Source organism: Corylus avellana, chromosome ca2, assembly GCF_901000735.1.
Source record: "Corylus avellana chromosome ca2, CavTom2PMs-1.0".
NCBI lineage: Eukaryota > Viridiplantae > Streptophyta > Magnoliopsida > Fagales > Betulaceae > Corylus > Corylus avellana.
Window position 1 is genome coordinate 36,286,071 of NC_081542.1, and position 22,786 is coordinate 36,308,856.

At 38.2% G+C, this 22,786-nt stretch overlaps 2 protein-coding genes across 2 annotated transcripts in view; one reads left to right on the forward strand and one right to left on the reverse strand.

Moving 5' to 3' along the window:
• Positions 1-22,786, reverse strand: part of LOC132169677 (uncharacterized) — a 99,440-nt gene that overhangs the window by 76,220 nt on the left and 434 nt on the right. The gene's annotated exons all lie outside the window — the stretch shown is intronic.
• LOC132172775 (UPF0481 protein At3g47200-like) lies at positions 745-1,955 on the forward strand. The gene has a single exon (XM_059584345.1). It carries the CDS (start codon positions 1,107-1,109, stop codon positions 1,953-1,955), a length of 849 nt encoding a protein of 282 aa, XP_059440328.1. The 5' UTR covers positions 745-1,106.

Genomic DNA, 22,786 nt, shown 5'->3' on the forward strand with positions numbered 1-22,786 from the left:
ACAACCTACATGTTCTTCTTCGATGGACTCATCAACTTAGCCAAGGATGTGGGGCTTCTCCATTACAATGAAGTTCTTCACCATTCTCTGGGTAGCTATAAAGAGGTTGCCAAACATGTGAGCACCATTTGCAGGGAGATTGATAGGGTTGTAGACGAGTCATACTTGTACATGGTGGCAAATGACACCAACTCTTACTTCGCTTCCATTTATGCCAAGATTCGAGCAGGATGGTGCGCCACCACTTCAGCAGCTGGCTGGTGGGCTTCTCAACTGTGGGTGCAATATTTGCTCTCTACCTCACCCTTGTTCAGACTGCCTCTGGAATTGCTGGTGCCCTGGATCCCCTGCAAAAAGTCAACTTTGGATCATATCTGAAAGACTCCATGTTACTCCCTTTCTCTGGTAAGCCCTGCTCCAGAAGTGATTCAACAGCCGGAGGAGATGAATCTCTCTAGTGGGTGATTGAAGGACTTGCTTGTATGTAGTCTAAAAGTCAATTTGGGAAATAAATATGTTAAATGTAGGGAATAAAAATTATTTTCATCTCTTTATCTTCTTCTGTCTTTGTTAGAATATTGAGTGTGTTTTTAGCCCTCTTGATTTCCACATACGGTGGTGAGAAAAGAAAATGGCAAATGGAATGATTCCATTTCAATTTTTCAAATGCCTTTGATCATCAAAGACAACTATGATCATTGGTGTATCCATACCTTATGAAGGCAATCTAATTAATTGGGATCACAAGATTTATGGGAGATCATTGACAAAAGGTTATAAAAGGAGCCAGGAGGTGGAGAACGAAGATTCCATATCCAACTCAAAAGTAGTCTGTACAAGCCACTTGAAAAACTGATGGAAAGGCTAATGCAACTACTTCAAAGCAAACTTGGGAGATTCTTCAAAACTCTTATCAATGAGTTGGAAGTGAAGAAGGTTCACCTTCAAACTTTGCGAGATGGGTTTAAAGCCTTTCTTATGAAAGAAATAATCTTATAATGAGTTGGAAGTGAAGAAAGTTCGTCGATGGCTGCTTTGTTGTTGAGCTTCTTAGAGAGGTGTGGCGGCGTGAATCCGAACACCAAATACCTTTCATTCAAAGGTGGATGCTGCCCATTTTCCGTCGAGATCTGATAATGCTTGAAAACCAGTTCCCATTCTTTGTTCTGTCGGAATTGTTTGAAATCACAAGTAAAAATGCTACGCCGCCGCCGCCGCCGCAGCGGCCATGTTTGCAAAAGCTTGCGCTTCACTTCTTTAATCCTCTGCTGCAAAGAGATTTTGACACAACACCGCCGAAGATCGTAGCAACCGGTGAAGGAACTGGAGCAAGGCACTTTCTCGACCTTTTCCGGTCGACCATTCTTCCGGTGACGCCGGCGAGACGGAAACAGCCCAACATGATCCGTTCAACAACGCAGCTGAAAGAAGCCGGTGTCAAAATACAGAGAGCAAAACATTCGCAGTTGCTCGATGTAACGTACGAGGAAGGGGTGCTGAAGATCCCTCCTCTGTACATCGACGATTACAAGGGTACTCTGTTTCGAAACATGATGGCATTCGAAAAATGCCACCGCCATTGCCACCCAGATGTCACAACCTACATGTTCTTCTTTGATGGACTCATCAACTCAGCAAAGGACGTGGGCCTTCTCCATTACAACGAAGTTCTTCAACATTCATTGGGAAGTAACAGAGAGGTTGCTAAACATGTGAGCACCATTTGCAGGGAAATTGATCGGGTTGCAGACGAGTCGTACTTGTACATGGTGGCGGATGATGCCAATTCTTGCTTTGCTTCCGTTTATGCAAAGATTCGAGAAGGATTGGTGCACCACTATTTCAGCAGCTGGCGTGGGATTCTCAACGATGGGTGCAATATTTGCTCTGTATCTCACCCTAGTTCAGACTGCATCTGGGATTGCCGGTGTCCTGCAACCCTTCTGAAAAGTTGACTTTGGATCATATATAAAAGATTCAGTGTTGCTCCCTTTCTCTGGTAAGCCCTGCTCCAGAGGTGATTGAACAGCCGGAGAAGATGAATCCCTGTTAGGAAGTTTTGGTATTTTATGCATTTCTGATTTACTGTAGATTTATGGAGTTGAAGGGGTTGTTTGCAAGTCTAGAAGTCAATTTGGCTAATATATATGTTAATAATTATTTGGGTTAAATACAGGTTTAATTTTTTTATTTTTTGACCTTTAAAATTTATTTTTTATCATAAGATGCCTCTAGTTTGCCTAGAGACACTCTCTCCGTTAAAATTCGATCCAAAATTTGACAGAACGCCACGTCAGCACCAACTACGGTTCGACACGTGTCCATATAATTAATTAATTAAAGAGAAATGTTACACATCCTAAATTTTCTTCCTAAAAGTTGATTCCCAAATGATGTGTCACCATTCCATAAATTGGTGACACACTTCTCAAAATAATAACTTTAATGAGATGTTGACACATCATTTGAGAATTAACTTTTGAGAAAAAAATTTGAAATGTGTAACACTACTCTTAATTAAAATAAATATTTTTTTAAAAAAAAATTAAATACATGAAAAATTATTTTAAAAAAAAAAATTTGGGGATTTTGAGTTTTAAAAGTTGGGAATTTTTTTGACTGTTAAAAATACTTTTAGGCTACTCAAATCCAATCTCAAACAGGCCTTAAATCAAAAAGTACTTTAAAACAAAAGCTCTATTTTTAAGCTACTGTCAAATGTTTTTTTTGGCCATTTTCAAAGTTTGTTTGGAATTATGTTTGAGAAGTTTTTGGTCAAAAGCTTTATTTTTAAGCTTTACCAAAAGTGTGTTTTAGTCATTTTTAAGCTTTTTAGATTTTTAAAAGTGCCTTTAATTTTTTTACTAAACGAGTATTTTTTTTTCTTCAAACAGACTTTTTGAGTTTTAAAAGCACTTTTAAGCCTCTCAAATGCCTAAATAGGCCATTAGGCTTTTTAGATCTTTAAAAGCGCTTTTAATTTTTTTATCAAACGAGTACCTTTTTTTTTTTTTTAAAACGGACTTTTTGAGTGTTAAAAGTACTTTTAAACCCTTCAAACGCACCCTAAACAAGCCCTAAGTATAATCATTAATGGCTGAAATCACTTGGAAGGAGAATTAGTCAAACTTTAATATGGGAATTAGGTATATGCTATGTTGTGCTCACCTCTATTGCCAATCCTCTATAAGATCCATTACTGTGCCAAGCTACACAATGTGTAATCACCATGAACATTTCAACGGCCGTGTTTGATCACATCCTTACCTAGAAAGCCATGATGTCTCTTCTTCTCCCATAAGTCAACTCATTGGCTTGATTTATGGTTGAAAAGATCTTACCTGTGATGTAGCACCCTAGGGGAGTGAGGCAGTCCCTTGGGCCCCCAGATTAATAAGGCCAAAAAAACATAAAAAATTTTGCCCAAAAAAATTTTTTAATAATTTTTTTTTTTAATTAGGCTAATTTTTTTTTTTTTTTTTTCATAAAAACTCAAGGCCTCCAATCATGATAGGTAATTAATTTTTTGGTGAGTTTTGTTTGAAACAAAAGTGTATCAAAGAATCAAGTAAATGAGTTACCACCGCGATATATTACTGTTTACTTTTGACCGCATGAACGCGGCTCGTGATTGTAATTTACTGTTTATGCTTTTGCTCAGCCTATATAACGGGCTCCCCTCCCCTATTGTAAGGCAGAAGTTATTTGAGAGGTTCCTTGAGACACTCTATCCTCCAGCCATTCCCCTTCAGATTCTTTTTCTTCTTTCTTGTCCATTACTTCAGTAAGTCCTAACGCTTACTCCTGTAAAGGTTTTATCATATAATCTATAACGATTATCTGTTTTCTTTGATTCAAATTTATCAACTGTTTTAATTTCAGTTGTTTATTTTGATTATACAATTGTCATACTGCCATCTTGGTCGGTTCTACTGCTTTGATTTTCAACTGCTTATTTTCTGCATCTATTATCACCTCCCCTCATCCCCTGCATCTATATGCATATTGCGCTTTCACCCTCCCCCCTTACCGTGCCAAATATTCTCAAAAGGAACGAGATCGTATCAAGGTCAAATGGGCCGAGACTATGATCGAGTCCCAGACTCACATTTTATTTTTTGATTTTCTTCAAAAACATTTTCCGGACGAAAATGATTTGAACGTTGTCAAAAAGAAGTTTGTCAAAGAGGATAAATCTGTCATCAGATCTTCCCATCCTCCTACTGAAAATACTCTTCTTGATGTCAACAATATGGTTGTTAAGTGTTCCCCTTTCAAAACTCATGATAAGGACCCTATCACTAACGATAGGAGAATCATCGAGCAAAACAATTTTGTTTCCCAATCTCTTCATATCATAGGACAACAGTTAGATCGGATTGAAGAAAAACTCCCCTCTTCTTCCTCTGATTTGAAGTTTTCCTCTGTCCCCCCAAAAATTGAAAAACCACTGATTTCTCTCCCTGATTTAAAGAAATCTCCTGGTTTAAAAACCACTTCTCAGAAGAACACTGAGAAAGTGAACAAATTGCTTGCTGAACTGACTGAGTTAAAGACGACTCGAGCCAGTACCTCTGGTCAGAATTTTGCCATGGAAAAAGCTTTTTCATCTGATTCTGAATCTTCTGCTGATTCCACTGATTCTGACATCAAAGTTTTTGAACAAAACTTTGGCAAGATTGAAATGGAGCCAAAACTCCAAAGGATCTTTGACGGATCTAGAACTTTCAATCAGACAAAGAATTTTTATCCAAAACCTACCCCTCTTGATTTACAATTTGAGGAAAGGTTTTTGCAAACTCAATTTTCTGTTTCTGCTGATAAGCTGTATGAATGGAACATTGATGGCTTGTTTGAGCAAGAACTGCTCAACAAGATGAATCATATGGCCATGGTTGCTAATGCCTACATCTCAAACCACAGTAAAAGCCAGACTGATATTGTGGATTTACTTGCTACTGGTTTTTCTGGAACTCTTCGAAATTGGTGGGATAATTATCTCACTGAAGATAGAAGAAACCAGATCAGGAAAGCAATAAAATGTGATGAAGAATGTATACCCATTTTCAATGAGGACGTTGGCATGGGTGAACCTGATGGTGTTAACACCTTGATTTATACAATTATCAAGAATTTTGTTGGAACTCCTTCCAACATTACTTCTCGTATTTCTGATTATTTGAACAATCTTAGATGCCCTACTATGTCTGATTATAGATGGTATCAAGATGTTTTTCTTTCCCGTGTTATGATGAGGTCTGATAGCCAAAAACCTTATTGGAAAGAAAAGTTTATTGATGGATTGCCTTCATTATTTGCTCACAAGGTTAAAGATGAATTGATCAGTACTGACACTGGTCTTATTGATTTTGAAAGATTAACTTATGGAGATTTATTCTCCACAGTGAAAAAACTTGGTATTAAGATGTGCATCGATCAAAAAATGATGAGACAGCAGCTTAAGAACGCCAAGAAAGCTAAATATGAAATGGGAAATTTCTGCGAACAATTTGGTTTGCCTCCTATTGCTCCTTCAAAGAAGTATAAGAAGAAAACCAGAAAAGATTTCGTGAAATCTTCCCCTCCATATTACAACAGAGCCAAGACAAGAAAATTTAATAAACCTAAATTTTCTAAAACTCCCAAACAAAGTAAAAGCTCTAAGTTTGAAAAATATTTTTCAAAAGATAAATGTTTCAATTGTGGAGAAGCAGGACACTATGTTGACAAGTGCCCTAAACCTCCCAAAAAGATTAAACAAGAGATTAATGCTTTAAACATCAAGGACGATGAAAAGCAAAAAATCTTTCGAATTTTCCAAAACAATGGTTTTTCTGATTATTCTTCAAATGATGATCTTCCATCCTCTTTGGATTCTGATTATCATTCTGATTCTTCTGTTTATGAAAATTGTTATAAATTTGAGAACTGTGCCGGTTCTTGCTGCAACACAAAAACTTGTTCAATGATGTCCAAATTAGAAGAACAAGAAGATTTGCTTTTAACTTTGATTTCAAAAATTGATAATCCTGAGTTAAAAGAAGAGTATCTTAAAAAACTTAAGAAACTCATGTTAAAAGATTTTGAAAAACCAGCTACTTCCAAAATCTCTCTTGAAGACACTTTGAAACGTTTTTCAAATCCGAAAAACAAAGTGCTTACTGTCTCAGATTTGCAGCTTGAGATTAGTAAAATCAAGAAAGATATTGTGAATTTGCAAACTGACTTGCAAACTGTTAAAGCTGAGAACAAAGAGTTACAACAGCAGCTTCTGCTGTTAAATCTCAACAAATGTTTTCCAGAAAGTGCTTCCAGTAACGAAGACACTAAAAAATCTGAGCATGATGATGAGGCTGAATCCACCCGTAAACCTCTCTCTGATGAGGTTAAGGTTGTCAGTATGATTAGCAAAATTGTTCCTCCCAAATGGTATTCAAAAGTTCATATCCGTATTTCTGATGAATATGCTTTTGATGTTATTGCTTTAATTGATTCTGGTTCTGACTTGAATTGCATTCAAGAAGATTTTGTCCCCAAAAAATATTTTGAACCTTCCACTCAAAGATTAATTCTGCTAGTGGAAACAAGTTGCATATCAAATATGAACTCAGTAACGTTCATGTTTGTCAAAATGATGTTCATTTTCATACTACAGCTGTTCTTGTTAAAAATATGAAAGAAAAAGTAATTCTTGGCATGCCTTTTCTTTCTTTGCTTTATCCATTTTCTGTTGATGAAATTGGTGTTTCAACTGTCAAGTTTGGTTCTGATATTCAGTTCCAATTTGTTTCCAAATTTGAGATTGATATTAATAGGTTGATTAATAGGTTTTCAGGATTAGAGTCTGATGAGTACCCTACTCCCTTTAGGACTTTATCTTGTTTAAACACTCCCCCTGACGGTCGTGTTTTACCTACTGTTCATACCTACACCCAGCACATGGCGCATATTATTATAACTATTTTACTTTGCATCAAAATAATTTTGAAATTATTTTGTGATATTTTAAAGATTTTTGCATCTTTATTCCTGATTTCTTTCCTTTTGAAATTTTGCAGTGCCACCATGGCAAGCAAAAAAGATAAAGAGAAAGTCACTTCCAAGGCTCTGACCATCAAGTCAGAGTCTTCCATTGTTCCTACTGCTTCCCCATTGCCATTTTCATATGTTGCCCTAACCAACAGATTTACTCCTTTTAATCCTGGTTCCCTGGTGTCCTACTCCAGCACTCTTGCTGCTCCCTATGATCCCTTTGCGGATCCTTCCCAGAAACCTTCCATAAAGTACGACCGAACGTCGTCAGAATACATGACCCTTCCCTACTCCCAAAATTTGTTTTTTGTTGAGTTAAATCGGGTTTCCTCTTCCCTCACCCCCGGAGATATTGCCGTCTCCTATTTTCCCCCAAACTTTCATTGGAGTCCTGAGGATCCTTCGAAAAATTTGGCTTATTACTCTGCTATCCTGAAACAAACAGGTTCTGTTTTCTTCAAGGCCATCCCTGATAAGATTAACCCTCAGAAAACAGTTTACCACAATGTTTATTTCAAGAAAGTTATTTTGGAAAAAGAATGGGGTAATCACCCCTCTGCTTCCAGGTCCCTTAACGGGTTCAGCATCCCTTGTAATTATTATGATTACATCGATGCCTATTTTAAATTTCTGCTTCATCAAACCTCGAAATTTGAACATTCTTGGTTTGTCAATTTTGATAAAGACTTCTATGGTATCCTTCCCCTCTGGTTCTCCAGGTGGTGGAACCAATTTGGTCTTCTCCCTGATATTCTCCCCCTCCAACTTGTTGATGCCTTTCAATTGTTCAAAGGTCATTACAAGGTTGATTCCTATGGAGCTAAGTTTTCAACTATGCTTCATTTTGTTAAAAAATTCAAAATTCCTTGGATTCTGAGATGGCAATACCACCTCTCGGAGGACAAAATTCAAAGACATTGGTATATCAAATGGTGGGATAAATGCTCACTAAATGATTCCATTGTCCTTGCGGTTAAAAACATGGCTCACGCCCCCAAGGCCCTTCCTGCCCCAAAGGCGTCTGCTCTGTCCAATTTGTTGATTCCCCCCAGTGCTTTCTCTTCTCCAAAACGAGAAAAAGAAAGTTCCCCTACTTCCTCCCATTCGGCTTCTTCAAGCTCTTCAAAGAAGAATTCTTCCAAGAAGAAAGAAATGATTGAAGTCTTGCTTGCTGCCTTGGATAAATTGGACGATGAAGAAGACGAGACGTCTAAACCATCTGCCGAAAAGCTTACCCAGGTTCCTCCATATTTCGAAGACTCACAGGACTACTACCCCTACCCAGGGGCTGAAGACATGTGAACTTCGGGCCCATAACGGCCCTCAGAGTTCAGGTTTTATCTAGCCCCTCAAGCGGCTATTTTTCTCAGGTTTTCCCCAAGACTGGCTCCATAACGGCCAGAATGATTCAGTTTAACAGAGCCAACTCATGACGGCTGGCTTCAAAGACTTTAGTTCTCCTTGATCTTAGACGGATCACTGTTCATTTCTACTAAGAGTTACTGTGCAAAATCATTGTTCACTTTTACTGTTCATGTCCGGACGACACGCGCAGGATTACTGTTCAGATGCACTGTTCACTCACTGTTCAAGATTTGTCTGCCGACACTACAGTGCCGACAGTTACTGTTTCAGATTGATGCTTTCACTGTTCTGACTGGTGCCAGACGTGCCTTTACTGTTTACTTTTTACTGTTTGCTTTTGACCGTATGAACACGGCTCATATTTGTAATTTACTGTTTATGCTTTTGCTCAGCCTATATAACGGGCTCCCCTCCCCCATTGTAAGGCAGAGGTTATTGGAGAGGTTCCTTGAGACACTCTAGCCTCCATCCATTTCCCCTTCAGATTCTTCTTCTTCTTTCTTGTCCATTACTTCAGTAAGTCCTAACACTTACTCCTGTAAAGGTTTTATCATATAATCTATAACAATTATCTGTTTTCTTTGATTCCATCTTATCAACTGTTTTAATTTCAGTTGTTTATTTTGATTATACAATTGTCATACCGCCATCTTGGTCGGTTCTACTGCTTTGATTTTCAACTGCTTATTTTCTGCATCTATTATCACCTCCCCTCATCCTAAGCAAAAGCATAAACAGTAAATTACAATCACGAGCCGCGTTCATGCGGTCAAAAGTAAACAGTAAAAAGTAAACAGTAAAGGCACGTCTGGCGCCAGTCTGAACAGTGAAAGCATCAATCTGAAACAGTAGCTGTCGGCACTGTAGTGTCGGCAGACAAATCTTGAACAGTGAGTGAATAGTGCATCTGAACAGTAATCCTGCGCGTGTCGTTCGGACATGAACAGTAAAAGTGAACAGTGATTTTGCACAGTAACTCAAGTAGAAATGAACAGTGATCTGTCTAAGATCAAGGAGAAGCAAATCTTGAAAACCAGTCGTCATGAGCTGGCTTTGTCTAACTGATCAAATCTGGCCGTTATGGAGCCAGTCTTGGAAACCCAAACTATTCTTCATCATCAAGAGGACAAATAGAGTCAAGATAGGTCTGAATCCATTGCTTCTTTTTAGAACAATATTTGGGGACAGGAGGAGGAGTAGGTGCAGAATATGGCACTATGGCATCATATCTGCGAGTCATAAGTTCAACTTTTTTAACAATGGGACCAATTTTTGGAGACATTGTCCAAGTTTTGCATTGAAACCAGCGCCTTTCAATTTTTTCTTGATTTCTGGCATATTTCCATTTGAGAAACCAAGGAATTCTGAATTCTCTGGCAAAATAAAGCATGGGAGAAAAAATAGGATTGTAATGGGCAAAAAAGCCTTTACAGGCAACATGAGAAGAGAATAGGTGAAAAGCATAAACAAGAGGATCTGGAAGAACATCAATTGTTAGGCCAAAATAATCCCACCAATGTTTGAACCAAGGGCGAAGCAGGCAATTGAAATCTTCAATGAAAGTAATGAACCAGAAGTGTTTGGACTCAAGATTCTGGTAGAGCATAAAGCGAAACCAGGCATTGACATAGTCATAATATGAGAAGCAAACTGGAGAGTTAGAAGATGGAAGGAGTTGAGATGGGTGAGAACCCCAATCTTCAACAGAAATGAATTTGACAATATAGGCAATAGTCCCAACAGCCGTTAAAGGGTTGTCTTTTTTGGGAATATTCCTGAATTTGATGGAATTGGTTTTGATTAGAATATCAGTGAAAAATGATAAATCTTTCAGAGGATGCTCAGGAATCCAATGAAAATGAGCAGGGAAATAATTGAAGGCTAACTGTCCAAGAGTCCTGGAGAGATCCTGAGAAGAAAACAAATATTGAGAAAATGGAAGAGTAACCCATGGGAAAGATAAGACAATGGGATTAGAATTTGGTTCCGTCTGAGAACCAGATTGGGAGCTGGATTCCGTCTGGGAATCTGAAGCAGGAGGAATATAACCATGAAAGGCAGAAGAATCTGACTGGACAATCAGTGGGGATTTCCCAAAAACACATGAAGTATGAGTCACAGGTTCCCCAAGGAAATCAAGGGGAATCATATCAAGGGGGATGGAAGGACAGGGCTTCAAAACAGGGTTAACCTTTTCCTTTCCCTTGTTGCTGGCCATTGTGGCACTGCAAGAATTCATGGGTAAGAAAATCAGGTATTGAATTGTTTGAGCCTTTGATGTATTCAATATCAAAATCAAGAACACTTAAAATAGCTTGCCATCTGGCAAAAATCAGTTTTGATGCAATGTTTTCAACATCTTTTTTCAAAATATACTTGGCAGATTTACAATCGATTCGCAAAAGAAATTTTTGATTGAGCAAATCAAACTGAAATTTGGTAATGCACAAGACAACAGAAAGTATTTCTTTCTTAATAGTACTATAATTAATCTGCGCAGAATTCCAGGATCCAAAATGGAATCGAACAATTTGTTCAGAAGATTCTGGGTTAGATTCTGATAAAACAACCTGTTTCAGGATACCTCCAAAGCCAATATCGGAGGCGTCAGTATCTACAATCTTGAAAGAATTATCATAAGGGATGCCAAGACATGGGAGAGTCTTGACATGGAGTTTGATATCTTTGACAAGAGAAGCATGGATATCAGTCCAAGGGGGAGGATTGCCTTGCAACCTTTCAAATAAAGGTTTACAATGTTTTCGCAAATCCTTGTAGAAATCAGCAATATAATTCAGAGAACCAAGAAATCTTTGAAGCTGTGATTTCTCAGTGATGACATCAGGGAATTTATCAGCAAATTGAATTGCCCTGTCAATAGGACGAATCTGACCTTTAGAAATATCAAACCCAAGAAATCTGATTTTATCTTGGAAGAGTTTGATCTTCTTGGCAGAAACAACAAGCCCGTTATATCGAATGGTTTCTAGAAACGATTTCAAATGTTTCCAGTGTTCATCGATGGACTTTGAGAAAACAAGGACATCATCAATATAAACAATGGTGAAATGGCTGAATGGGTTGAAAATATCGTTCATGATATTCTGGAACTCACTCGGGGCATTTTTCAAACCAAAAGGCATGACATTCCACTCATAGTGACCAAAGGGGGTAGTAAAGGCTGTTTTGTACCTATCACTATCTTTAATTTGGACTTGCCAGAAACCTGACTTCAAATCAAACTTAGAGAAGACAATAGCGTCGTTCAGACGACTGACCAAATCCTTCCTATTGGGGATAGGATACCTAATCCACTCTAACACATCATTGAGGGGCTTGTAGTTAATGACTAACCTAGGAGCACCTCGTTCTAACTCAGCATTTTTCATGACATAGAAAGCAGCACAGGACCAAGGGGACTTACTCTTACGAATAATACCCTTAGCAAGCAAATCAGCAATTTCTTTTTGACAAAATTCTAAAGTTTCGGCATTCATTTGAATGGGCCTAGCTTTAGTTGGAATTTTGTTTTCAACAAAATCTTTAACATAAGGTAAAGAAACAATATGCTTTTTCTCATGCCAAAAAGCATTAGGAAGGTCAGAACAAACAGAATCAACAATCAAGGTATTGAACGCAGAAATTTTTGATTGCAAAAGCTCGTCCGAGAGCTGTTCAGCAATCTTCTTATACCTTAATTCTTGTTTGAGGAAATTGAGTTGTTTATGCTTAGCAGAGACTAAATTTAAACAACCGTTATCAATTTCAGATTTAGTAGCAAAAGGAAATTTAACTTCAAATCCCATTTTAACAGTTGAGACACCTGTGTCATCAATTGTTATGGGGTAAAGCATGGCAATAAAGGGCAAACCAAGAATGATTTTATCAGTCATGTTTTTTACCAAAACAGCAGGGATATGAAAACAAACATTGTTTTGACAAACATGAACATTGTTTAATTCATATTTGATGTTTAACTTTTCTCCACTAGCTGAATGCAGCCGTTCTGTGGATTTTTCAAAATATTTGCTGGGAATTAATCCTTCTTGGATGCAATTTAAATCAGCACCAGAATCAATCAAAGCAACAACATCAAGGGAAAAATCAGGAGAAACAATGATATGCACGTTAGAATGCCATTTGGGAGGAACAACTTTGTTTATTAAGCTGACAGAATGGGAATTTTCAGAAATGGAAATAGGGGATTGCTTATTCCTTTTTAAATTTTCCATATCTTTCCTGATGTTACGAATCTCGTATTTCAAATCTGAGACTGTAACTGCTTTGGATTTTTGTTTTGAAAATTTTTCCAAAGTATTTTCAGGAGATGTTTTAGCATCGCTTTGCTTGGTTAGAACAGAACAAGTGCTAATACATTTATGGTAAAATTTATCAGGGGAAGCAGACTCAAAATCTTTCGTAGGATTGACAGATCCGTTAAAGATCCTTTGGAGTTTAAGATCCATTTCAATCTTACCAAAGTTTTGTTCAAGAATTCTGACGTTAGAATCAGTGGATTCTTGAGAGGAGTCTTCAGAATCAAGATGAGAAACTTTTTTGATGCTAAACAAAACGGGCTCCCCTCCCCCATTGTAAGGCAGAGGTTATTTGAGAGGTTCCTTGAGACACTCTAGCCTCCATCCATTTCCCCTTCAGATTCTTCTTCTTCTTTCTTGTCCATTACTTCAGTAAGTCCTAACGCTTACTCCTGTAAAGGTTTTATCATATAATCTATAACGATTATCTGTTTTCTTTGATTCCATCTTATCAACTGTTTTAATTTCAGTTGTTTATTTTGATTATACAATTGTCATACCGCCATCTTGGTCGGTTCTACTGCTTTGATTTTCAACTGCTTATTTTCTGCATCTATTATCACCTCCCCTCATCCCCTGCATCTATATGCATACTGCGCTTCCACCCTCCCCCCTTTTGGTATCAGAGCCATGAGAGTTGTCGATCTCTTTGCTGCCTTGATTATACATCTTCTCTCTTTCTCCCCCCTGAGTGAATAGTCTTTCTCCCCTCCTTTTTTCTCATTACCTGTTATCCTTTCTCTGTGTCGAGATCCTAGTCACCTTGATTGTAGTTCACCACCCCATCAGTATAGTTTCAAGTTACCACCCCGTCACCTCAGTTTGCGAACCTGTAAGTCCCGTTGAAAGCCTGGGTTTGGCGTGTTAGGGCATTAAGTAGGTGCTGAGGGCTAGGCCAAGGGTCTGCGTAACCTGTATGTTAGGCCAAGGGTCTGCGTGTTCTAGTCAAGTACTTAGTGAGGACATGCTTAGGAAGTTTACCAGTGAGTGAGTACCTAGGATGAGATCCTTTAAGACTTCACCCAGTGAGTGATTTTGAGTTTAGTTTGTGTGTCATAATGTGGAGATCTAATTCTTCTGTTAGCTCTAATTCCAGTTTGCCACCGGACGTGGTTAACTATGAAAATATTTTGGTTGATGGTGATAATGATTTCAGTAAGTGGAACATTCCCAAGCTGGACGCTAGGGATGTCTACAATACTACTTGGTTTCAGTCTTCTTTCAAGATTCAATATTCTGTCAAAACTGTTGAACAAACCTTTCCGGTTTCGGGTAATAATCAGACTATTACCTTGTTCAGCAAGCGTTTTGTTAATAATGCTCTTGCTAAAAAATACAGATTTTTGCATATTGGTTCTGTCCAAGTTGCAGTCAAGTCATTGACTTGACTTGGTATTAATGCTTCTGTTTTGCTTTGTTTGCGTGATGCTCGTTTTCTTGATTTTAAAACCAGCATTATCGGCTTAATTCAGTCATCATTATTTGGTGGTCCTGTCCACTTTGATGTTTTTCCAAACATGTCTCTGAGTTTAACCGATGTTCATATTCTGAAAGTACTAACGCTGAATATACTCACATCAGGTTATAATATGGAAGAAGGTAGCCATCCTGTTGCTATCATCTACCGTATTTATTATAAGTTGATGAAAACAAATCTTGATCCAAGAGCTGTGATTAAGAATACAGGCGAATCGACTCTGTTGATTCAAAGTTCTACTCAGAATGCTCATATTAAAACCCCAAAAATGATTCGATGGGCTGAGATTGAACTCCCCAACGAATGGCTTTTGGAAGGTGTTGCAAAACCTTCTCGAGTAGTTAACGATGCCTCTAATCTTGATTACATCCAGCAGTATATGGATGTATCTGTTAAAATCAATTTTGCTGATTTGGGATATTCAAACAGAATTGAACGTCCCCTGTTGATTAACAAACGAAGGAATTCTTTTGCTGGTTCTACGACCTCAGAAGGACTCCGTCGTAGAGATAAAGATGTCGACGAATCCTTTAACGATTCTCCTCATCTTCATCCCATAGTTAATCCTGGTTTGAAACTCAAAGGAATTTCTACCGATTCCCAAGTTTCATCTGCTTTTTATTCTACGAAAAATCATCCCCTAACGGATGACGATCGTGGATCTCTCTCTCCTTCTGCCTCTGATTTTGTTGCTCCTATTCCCTCGAGTTTTCCTCATCAGTGTAATGTTATCACTGCTCATATCAGAGATTTCTTCTCTGTCATTGATTGGTCTGCTTTGAACAAAGATTTTTCTTCAAAAGAAAATCGTGAGTTGCGGCATGCTTACCGTGCCAAATATTCTCAAAAGGAACGAGATCAAATCAAGGTCAAATGGGCCGAGACTATGATCGAGTCCCAAACTCACATTTTGTTTTTCGATTTTCTTAAAAAACATTTTTTGGACGAAAATGATTTGAACGTTGTCAAAAAGAAGTTTGTCAAAGAGGATAAATCTGTCATCAGATCTTCCCATCCTCCTACTGAAAACACTCTTCTTGATGTCAACAATATGGTTGTTAAGTGTTCCTCTTTCAAAACTCATGATAAGGACCCTATCACTAACGATAGGAGAATCATCGAGCAAGGCAATTTTGCTTCCGAATCCTTCCCTAATTTGTCAAAACTTTCATATCAAAAGACTTCTCAAACAGACCTTGAGAATATTGACAAATTTCTTTCTGAGTTTTCTAAAGATAATGCTAGTAGTTCTAAACAGGACTTTATATATATATATATATATATATATATATATATTGTTTTTGATAATTTTGTATGGGTTCTTGATAATATTTCTGGTGTGGATATTTTTTTTTGGTTAGTTTGCTTTTGTGTGCTTCAGTTTTGGAACATGTGTTTAGCAGAGATTTGGTGCGGTTCTTGCATTGATTCATCAAAAAAATTTTGATTCTTTTATTGTTGTGTTTATTTTTGTAAGGATTAATAAAAATGAGAAGTCTAAATATAATACTAATAATAAAATAAATATTATTTAATTAATATATAAATATTAAAAAAAAATAAGGCCACATTTAAAAGTTTCGCCTAAAACCCCAAAAAACATTGAGCCGGCCCTGATTCGAACACCTTCGCCATCTCGATCTTTCCAACAACTTCTTCAAGGGGCAAATTTGGTATAATCTGGTGTTTTATTCTCATTTTGTTTTCTTGAAACTTCTTGTTCAAAGATAAGGTGTCAACATTTGAATGGTGGGAACTCATGTTTTGTGCAAGGACTGCATAGAAGTTAAACTCATGGTGGGTTACTACATGCTTTCTTGTGAATTTGGGCTTTCAGTTGATAGCTTTATGGAGTGTAAATGATGATAAGAACAATAATCAAACACAACAGTAGAATTAGAGTTGTTCGGCCCCATATGAGCCTACTTCCACTAGGTATCACTTCTTATGATCTTATTCCAATATTGACAAGATTACAACAAATACTCTTCCAATTCTTCCTTTTCTTTCTACTAGTTAAAGTTCACGTGCAAAGCACGAGCTTGATTTCTAGTGTAATGTATTTTTGTGATATTTAATTTTGAAAATACAATATCATATATACAAGGTATTATAAATATATTTAATATGTATTTATTGTATAGGCATATATTTTATTTTTTATTTTCTATGTAATAAATATTGCAAACATCAAGAAGTTAATTGATAACAGAATAATAATAACAACAATAATAATAACAATAATAAAAGAAATTTATTAAATAACTATAGTAAAAGAAATTTATTAAATAAATAAAGGTTCTGTACAAGAGGAATTGCATAAATAAAGCTCGTAAGTAGGTGGGCATCTTCACGAAACCCTTTCAAGAAGATTATCTTTGCATGATACATAAAAAAACTTAGCATGAGTAAAAATCGTAGATAAGAGTTGATACAGAAAGAGAACGGGTAGTAATAATGAGCGGGTGCCTTAATTCAGCTGCTCCAATAGATTACTTCGGCAAAGAGAGAACTTAGTATAAGCAGAATCGTAGATATTTCATATATTTGAGTTATCGAAAAGAATTACTATTTCAAATGAAGGACCTGGCTAGAGCTTGGGCGAAGAGAAGTGCGACACTTCTTGACATCGACCCGGAGCTTTTCGTGCTATAGTTGTAGACGTTCGGTAGTCATGTCCATTTCTACCACCTTTATTCCTAGGTCATCTGCGTATGACACTGTAACGACCCTACTTGGGTCACTACAGACACCACCAGCTTTTTTAGCTCTGTATTCTCCCGCTTCAAATCCACGTGTTTCTATTTATAGTGTTTGAGCAATTGTTGTAAGACCCAACTTCATTTCTTAAGATTTTGATCTCACCATTTCTGACACTCAAACATCGTGCCAGATCAAAAAAGAAGCAGCACCCTGGATATTGCATGCCAAGGAATTATTTATGGCGTGAGTATCAGTCCTATCCGCGAACAAGGTTTGATCACGCAGAGTTGCGAGACCTTTAGCCACTACCGCCGCAGTCGAATCATGGCGTATAATAAAATCGTGAATAGTGATATGACAATTATCAAAGATAAAGGTTGGCTGTCATACATCAAGGTGTACAGCAAGCACGTCAAGGTGTACAACAGGCATAACATTGGGTTGTACCGTAGGCACAACGTTTAAGTCGATGTTGTTTATCGAAGATGATGATGTAGCCATTTGTGGAGCTTAAGGAAAAGTTTAAAGGAGATGAAGTAGTGGGAATAAGTGTGCAGAAGAGACTGAACGTCAGAGACAGATGGATTTCTGTGTTTTAGGAAGAAGCAGGTGAGTGGTTCTTAAAGAAAATATTTCACTTCAAGTAAATATATAGTAAACAACAAATGACAGAAGACCTCAGGCCGCAAATGATTTTTTTGTCAAAAGCTCCCGTTGATTTCGGATCGTGTCTCCCCTCATAATTTCGACCGACACTACTTTTGACTTTCGAATGACTTTTGACGCTTAATTTCAAATTCACTGTTCACTCAATGACTTTGTAATCACGCGTGGGTGGCCGAATTAAATTGTCATGCCAACGAGCACCACACGCGCTCATTCACACTCCAGAATCCTTCGTATAAATTCATACCCCTTATCCATTGCTACGCATGTCTTCTGTTCATACTCCTTCACTTGAGATTTTCTGCTAATGGCTTTCCATCCATTGCAGCGCATGTCTTATAAATTCATACCCCTTATCCTCACTTATCAAGAGAAAAATGTAGCTTTAGGACTTGATTCACCAACACCTTATACTCTTAGAAGTAAACCATTGAAGTAAGATTATCCTTGATCATATCCTGATGAAGCAATATTATCCTTGATCATGCTTTTCAGGCTAAATATCTCTCTTTTCTTAGTGATCTTGCATGATAGAAGATAGAGAGCACTCGATGTGTATGTCTCGGAAGCCTCTGAAAGAAGTCACATACATATCATGTCCTGAAATGCTTATCAAGCCCTTATATTTGGAGCACGGTAGGACTATTTGTCTCTCCTTTTCTTTTATTGACCTTGCAAGATCTTCACTCTTAATTTGGTTGTCCACGTGTGATTACAAAGTCGTTGAGTGAACAGTAAATTTGAAATTAAGTGTCAAACGTTGTTCGAAAGTCAAAAGTGGTGTGGTCAAAATTACGAGGGACAGACGATCCAAAATCAACGCGAACTTTTGACAAAAAAATAATCATTCGCGGCCCGAGGTCTCCTGTCGTTTGTTGTTTACTGTATATTTACCTAAAGTGAAAATTTTTCTTTAAGAACCATTCGCCTACTTTGTCCTGAAACACAGAAATCCATTCTGCCTCTAACGTTCAGTCTCTTCTGCACACTTATTCCCAATACTCCATCTCCTTCAAACTTTTTCTTAAACTCCACAAATGGCTGCATCATCATCTTCGATAAACAACATCGACTTAAATGTTGTGCATGCAGTACAACTCAATGTTATGCCTGTTGTATACCCCAACGTAACTGATGTACACCCCAACGTGCCTGCTGTACACCCCGACATATGGCAGCCAACCTTTATCTTATAATCATCATATCACCATTCACGAATCTATTATACTTCACGATTTCAGATTCACTTCAAGTAAATCTATTATTTTTCACTTCAAGTAAATCTATTATACTTCACGATTCTATTATTTTTCACTTCAAGTAAATCTATAGTAAACAACAAATGACAGAAGACCTCAGGCCGCAAATGATTTTTTTGTCAAAAGTTCCTGTTGATTTCGGATCGTGTCTCCCCTCATAATTTCAACCGACACCACTTTTGACTTTCGAATTACTTTTGACGCTTAATTTCAAATTTACTGTTCACTCAACGACTTTGTAATCACGCCTGGGTGGCCGAATTGAATTGTCATGCCAACGCGCACCACACGCGCTCGTTCACACTCCAGAATCCTTTGTATAAATTCATACCCCTTATCCATTGCTACGCATGTCTTTTGTTCATACTCCATCACTTGAGATTTTCTACTAATGGCCTTCCATCCATTGCAGCGCATGTCTTATAAATTCATACCCCTTATCCTCACTTATCAAGAGAAAAATGTAGCGTCAGGACTTGATTCACCAACACCTTATACTCTTAAAAGTAAACCATTGAAGTAAGATTATCCTTGATCATATCCTGATGAAGCGAGATTATCCTTGATCATGCTTTTCAGGCTAAATATCTCTCTTTTCTTAGTGATCTTACATGATAGAAGATAGAGAACACTCGATGTGTATGTCTCGGAAGCCTCTGAAAGAAGTCACATACATATCATGTCCTGAAATGCTTATCAAGCCCTTATATTTGGAGCACGGCAGGACTATCTGTCTCTCTTTTTCTTTTATTGACCTTGCAAGACCTTCGCTCTTAATTTGGTTGTCCACGTGCGATTACAAAGTCGTTGAGTGAACAGTAAATTTAAAATTAAGCGTCAAACGTTGTTCAAAAGTGAAAAGTGGTGTGGTCAAAATTACGAGGGGCAGACGATCCAAAATCAACGCGAACTTTTGACAAAAAAATAATCATTCACGGCCCGAGGTCTCCTGTCGTTTGTTGTTTACTGTAGATTTACCTAAAGTGAAAATTTTTCTTTAAGAACCATTCGCCTACTTTGTCCTGAAACATAGAAATCCATTCTGCCTCTGACGTTCAGTCTCTTCTGCACACTTATTCTCAATACTTCTTCTCCTTCAAACTTTTTCTTAAACTCCACAAATGGCTGCATCATCATCTTCGATAAACAACATCAACTTAAATGTTGTGCCAGCAATACAACTCAATGTTATGCCTGTTGTATACCCCGACGTACCTGATGTACACCCCGACGTGCCTGCTGTACACCCCGACATATGGCAGCCAACTTTTATCTTATAATCATCATATCACCATTCACGATTATACTTCACAATTCGACTGCAGCGGTTGTGGCTAGAGGTCTTGCAACTCCTCGAGATCAAACCTTATTGGCGGATAGGATTGATACTCACGCCATAAATAATTTCTTGGCATGCAGTATCCAGGGTGCTGCTTCAATTTCTGATCTGGCACGACGTTTGAAGAAGTGGCAAAGCACAGCATGGGCTCATACCCAATCCAACTAATACCCGATCCAGCAGGTTTCAGCCCATACATGGGCTCCTAATAACAAACCGGGTCAAACCATATTCATTGGTCCAGAGGTTTTGGCCAATTTTGGCCTATATAACCGACCCAATCTAACCTATCCTATAAGGGTCCAATCCAAGTCTCAAGTCCATCCAGTTGACCCAAGTCCTCCAGTAGTCATTGCCGGCAGCCAGCAGCCGCATGCTGCCGCCGTCCTTGGCCAACGACCACTACTTCGGCAACTTTTTCGGCGACCCAAAAAAAAAAAAGAAAAATCTTCGTTGTTTTCCTTTATTTTTATCAAATTCAAGTTTACACCTTGAGTTTTAGGGGAGATATTAGAACATTTAGGGTTTATTGTCTTTCCTATTAAGGTTTATTCCTTACCTTAATTAATTTAGGGTTTCTTGCTTATCACTCATAACCTCTATATAAATAGAAGTCTCTGTATACACAATTCATATACTACTTAATACAATGTCGTCCTTATATGCTCTCGCTCTCTCTCCTCCTTCCACTCTCCAATATATTTAACAATAATAATTAACAATTTGTATAAATCAAGAAGATGCAAAATAATTAGATCAATCTGCGAGTATTAACCCGAACAACATGCATATAAGAATTAACATGTGATCTCTTTTGAAGCTTATGATTTATTTGTTTCGTTGTAAAATGATTTACGAAAAATGTTTTCTGTATTTTCAGGTATTTGGTGCGACATAAAATAATAGTCAAAGGAAAATATTTTCTCTTTAACCCAAAATTCTTCTTTAATTTTCGAAAAATAGTTTACGGTTCTTTAATTTTAAAAAAATGGTTTACAGTTTAAAACTGTAAACCGTTTTTCGACTTTAAACATTTCATTCTCAAATTGACGGACCCTGCCAAAACCCGTCCATGACCTTGCAGGGACTTGACTGGGACCTACCCGAGACCCCACCGGGACTTGACCGAGACCCTGCTGGGACTTGAGTGGGACCCCGCTGGCACTTGCCCAGGATCCCGTCGGGACCTGCCCGGGACTCGACTGGACTTGCCTGGGAATCGCCCGGGACCTGCCCGTGACCCGTTGGGACCTGCCCAAGACCCGACCGGGACGTGCCCGAGACTTGACCAGAACCCGCCTGGGACCCCACCGAGACTTGACCGGGACCCGATTGGACTTACCCAAAACCCTGCGAGGACCTGACCGGAACTTGCCCAGGACCCGACCGGACCTGCCCAGGACCCGCCTAAGACTTGACAAGGACTCGCCCAGGACCCGCTCGAGACCCCGATGGAACCTACCCAAAACTTGACTGGGACCTTGTCGGGACCTGCCCGAGACTCGCTCGAGACCCCGCCGGGACTTGACCAGGACCCAACCGAATCTGCCTGGGACTTGACCAGGACTTGCCCGGGACCCGCACAAGACTTAACTAGGACTCACTCAGGATCCCGCCGAGATCTACCAAGGATCCGCCTGGGACTTGAATGGTACCCACCTGGGACCCAACTGGATCTGCCCCGGACTTGACTAGGACCCGCTCGAAACCTGCCTAGGACCTCACCGGGACCTGCCCGGAACTTGATCGGGACTTGACCAGGACCTGCCTGGGACTTGACCGAAACTTGCACAAAACCCACCCGAGACTCGTCAGAAAATATTTTTGGCATAAAACATTTCCCTTGAAAATGATTTTTAAAAGAACATTTTCCGATATTTGGCATATAACGAAAATTAGGTGGGTCCTGATCGGGTCCCCAACGTCAAAAAACATTTTCCTAGAAAACATTTTACGGTATTTGGTATGTACGCAAAATCATATTAAACACTAAATTATTGTTTTTTTTTTTTTTTTATGTCGGGGAACCTCTCTAAGGCAGGGCCCTTCGAACTCACCCTGCAAAGTAAACCCCGATCCCATGCACCGCACCCTCAGAAGTTTCCCTACACGGAACTGATTAAATCAACACTTGGACCTTGAAGAGAGCAAATCTTAAGACCAAGGCCTCCACCACTTGGGCCACTAAATTATTGTTAGTTAATTTGTATATTTTAATGAAACATAATTTTTAGTTTTATTTTTTTAATTAATGTGTATTAGTATTTTTATGTTGGGAATAAAAATTTCATTTTATAAGTTAATATGATTAAATAAAAATATAAAAAATATTTGTGATTTTTCATGTGCGTACCAAACGCAGAAAAATGTTTTCATGTAAATTGAGTTCTCTGAAAATATTTTCAGACAAAAAATATTTTACGCCAAAAAAAAACTGGACGTTAGAATAAATTAACAAAAGAGTAATCTTCTTTAGAGCTGGAATTACTAGGCTTTACAGATAAGCAACAGAGTGAATCACAAAAGAGACATATGCAAGTAAAAAAAAAAATTGAACTCTAACAAGACGCAAACATAAAAAATAAAAAATAAAAAGCAATTCAAACCTGAGACATAGCGTGGTCAGAGA

Bases quoted from the DNA above. Each gene is read 5' to 3' on its own strand.
- LOC132172775 (XM_059584345.1), top strand. From the start codon at position 1,107: ATGCTGCCCATTTTCCGTCGAGATCTGATAATGCTTGAAAACCAGTTC.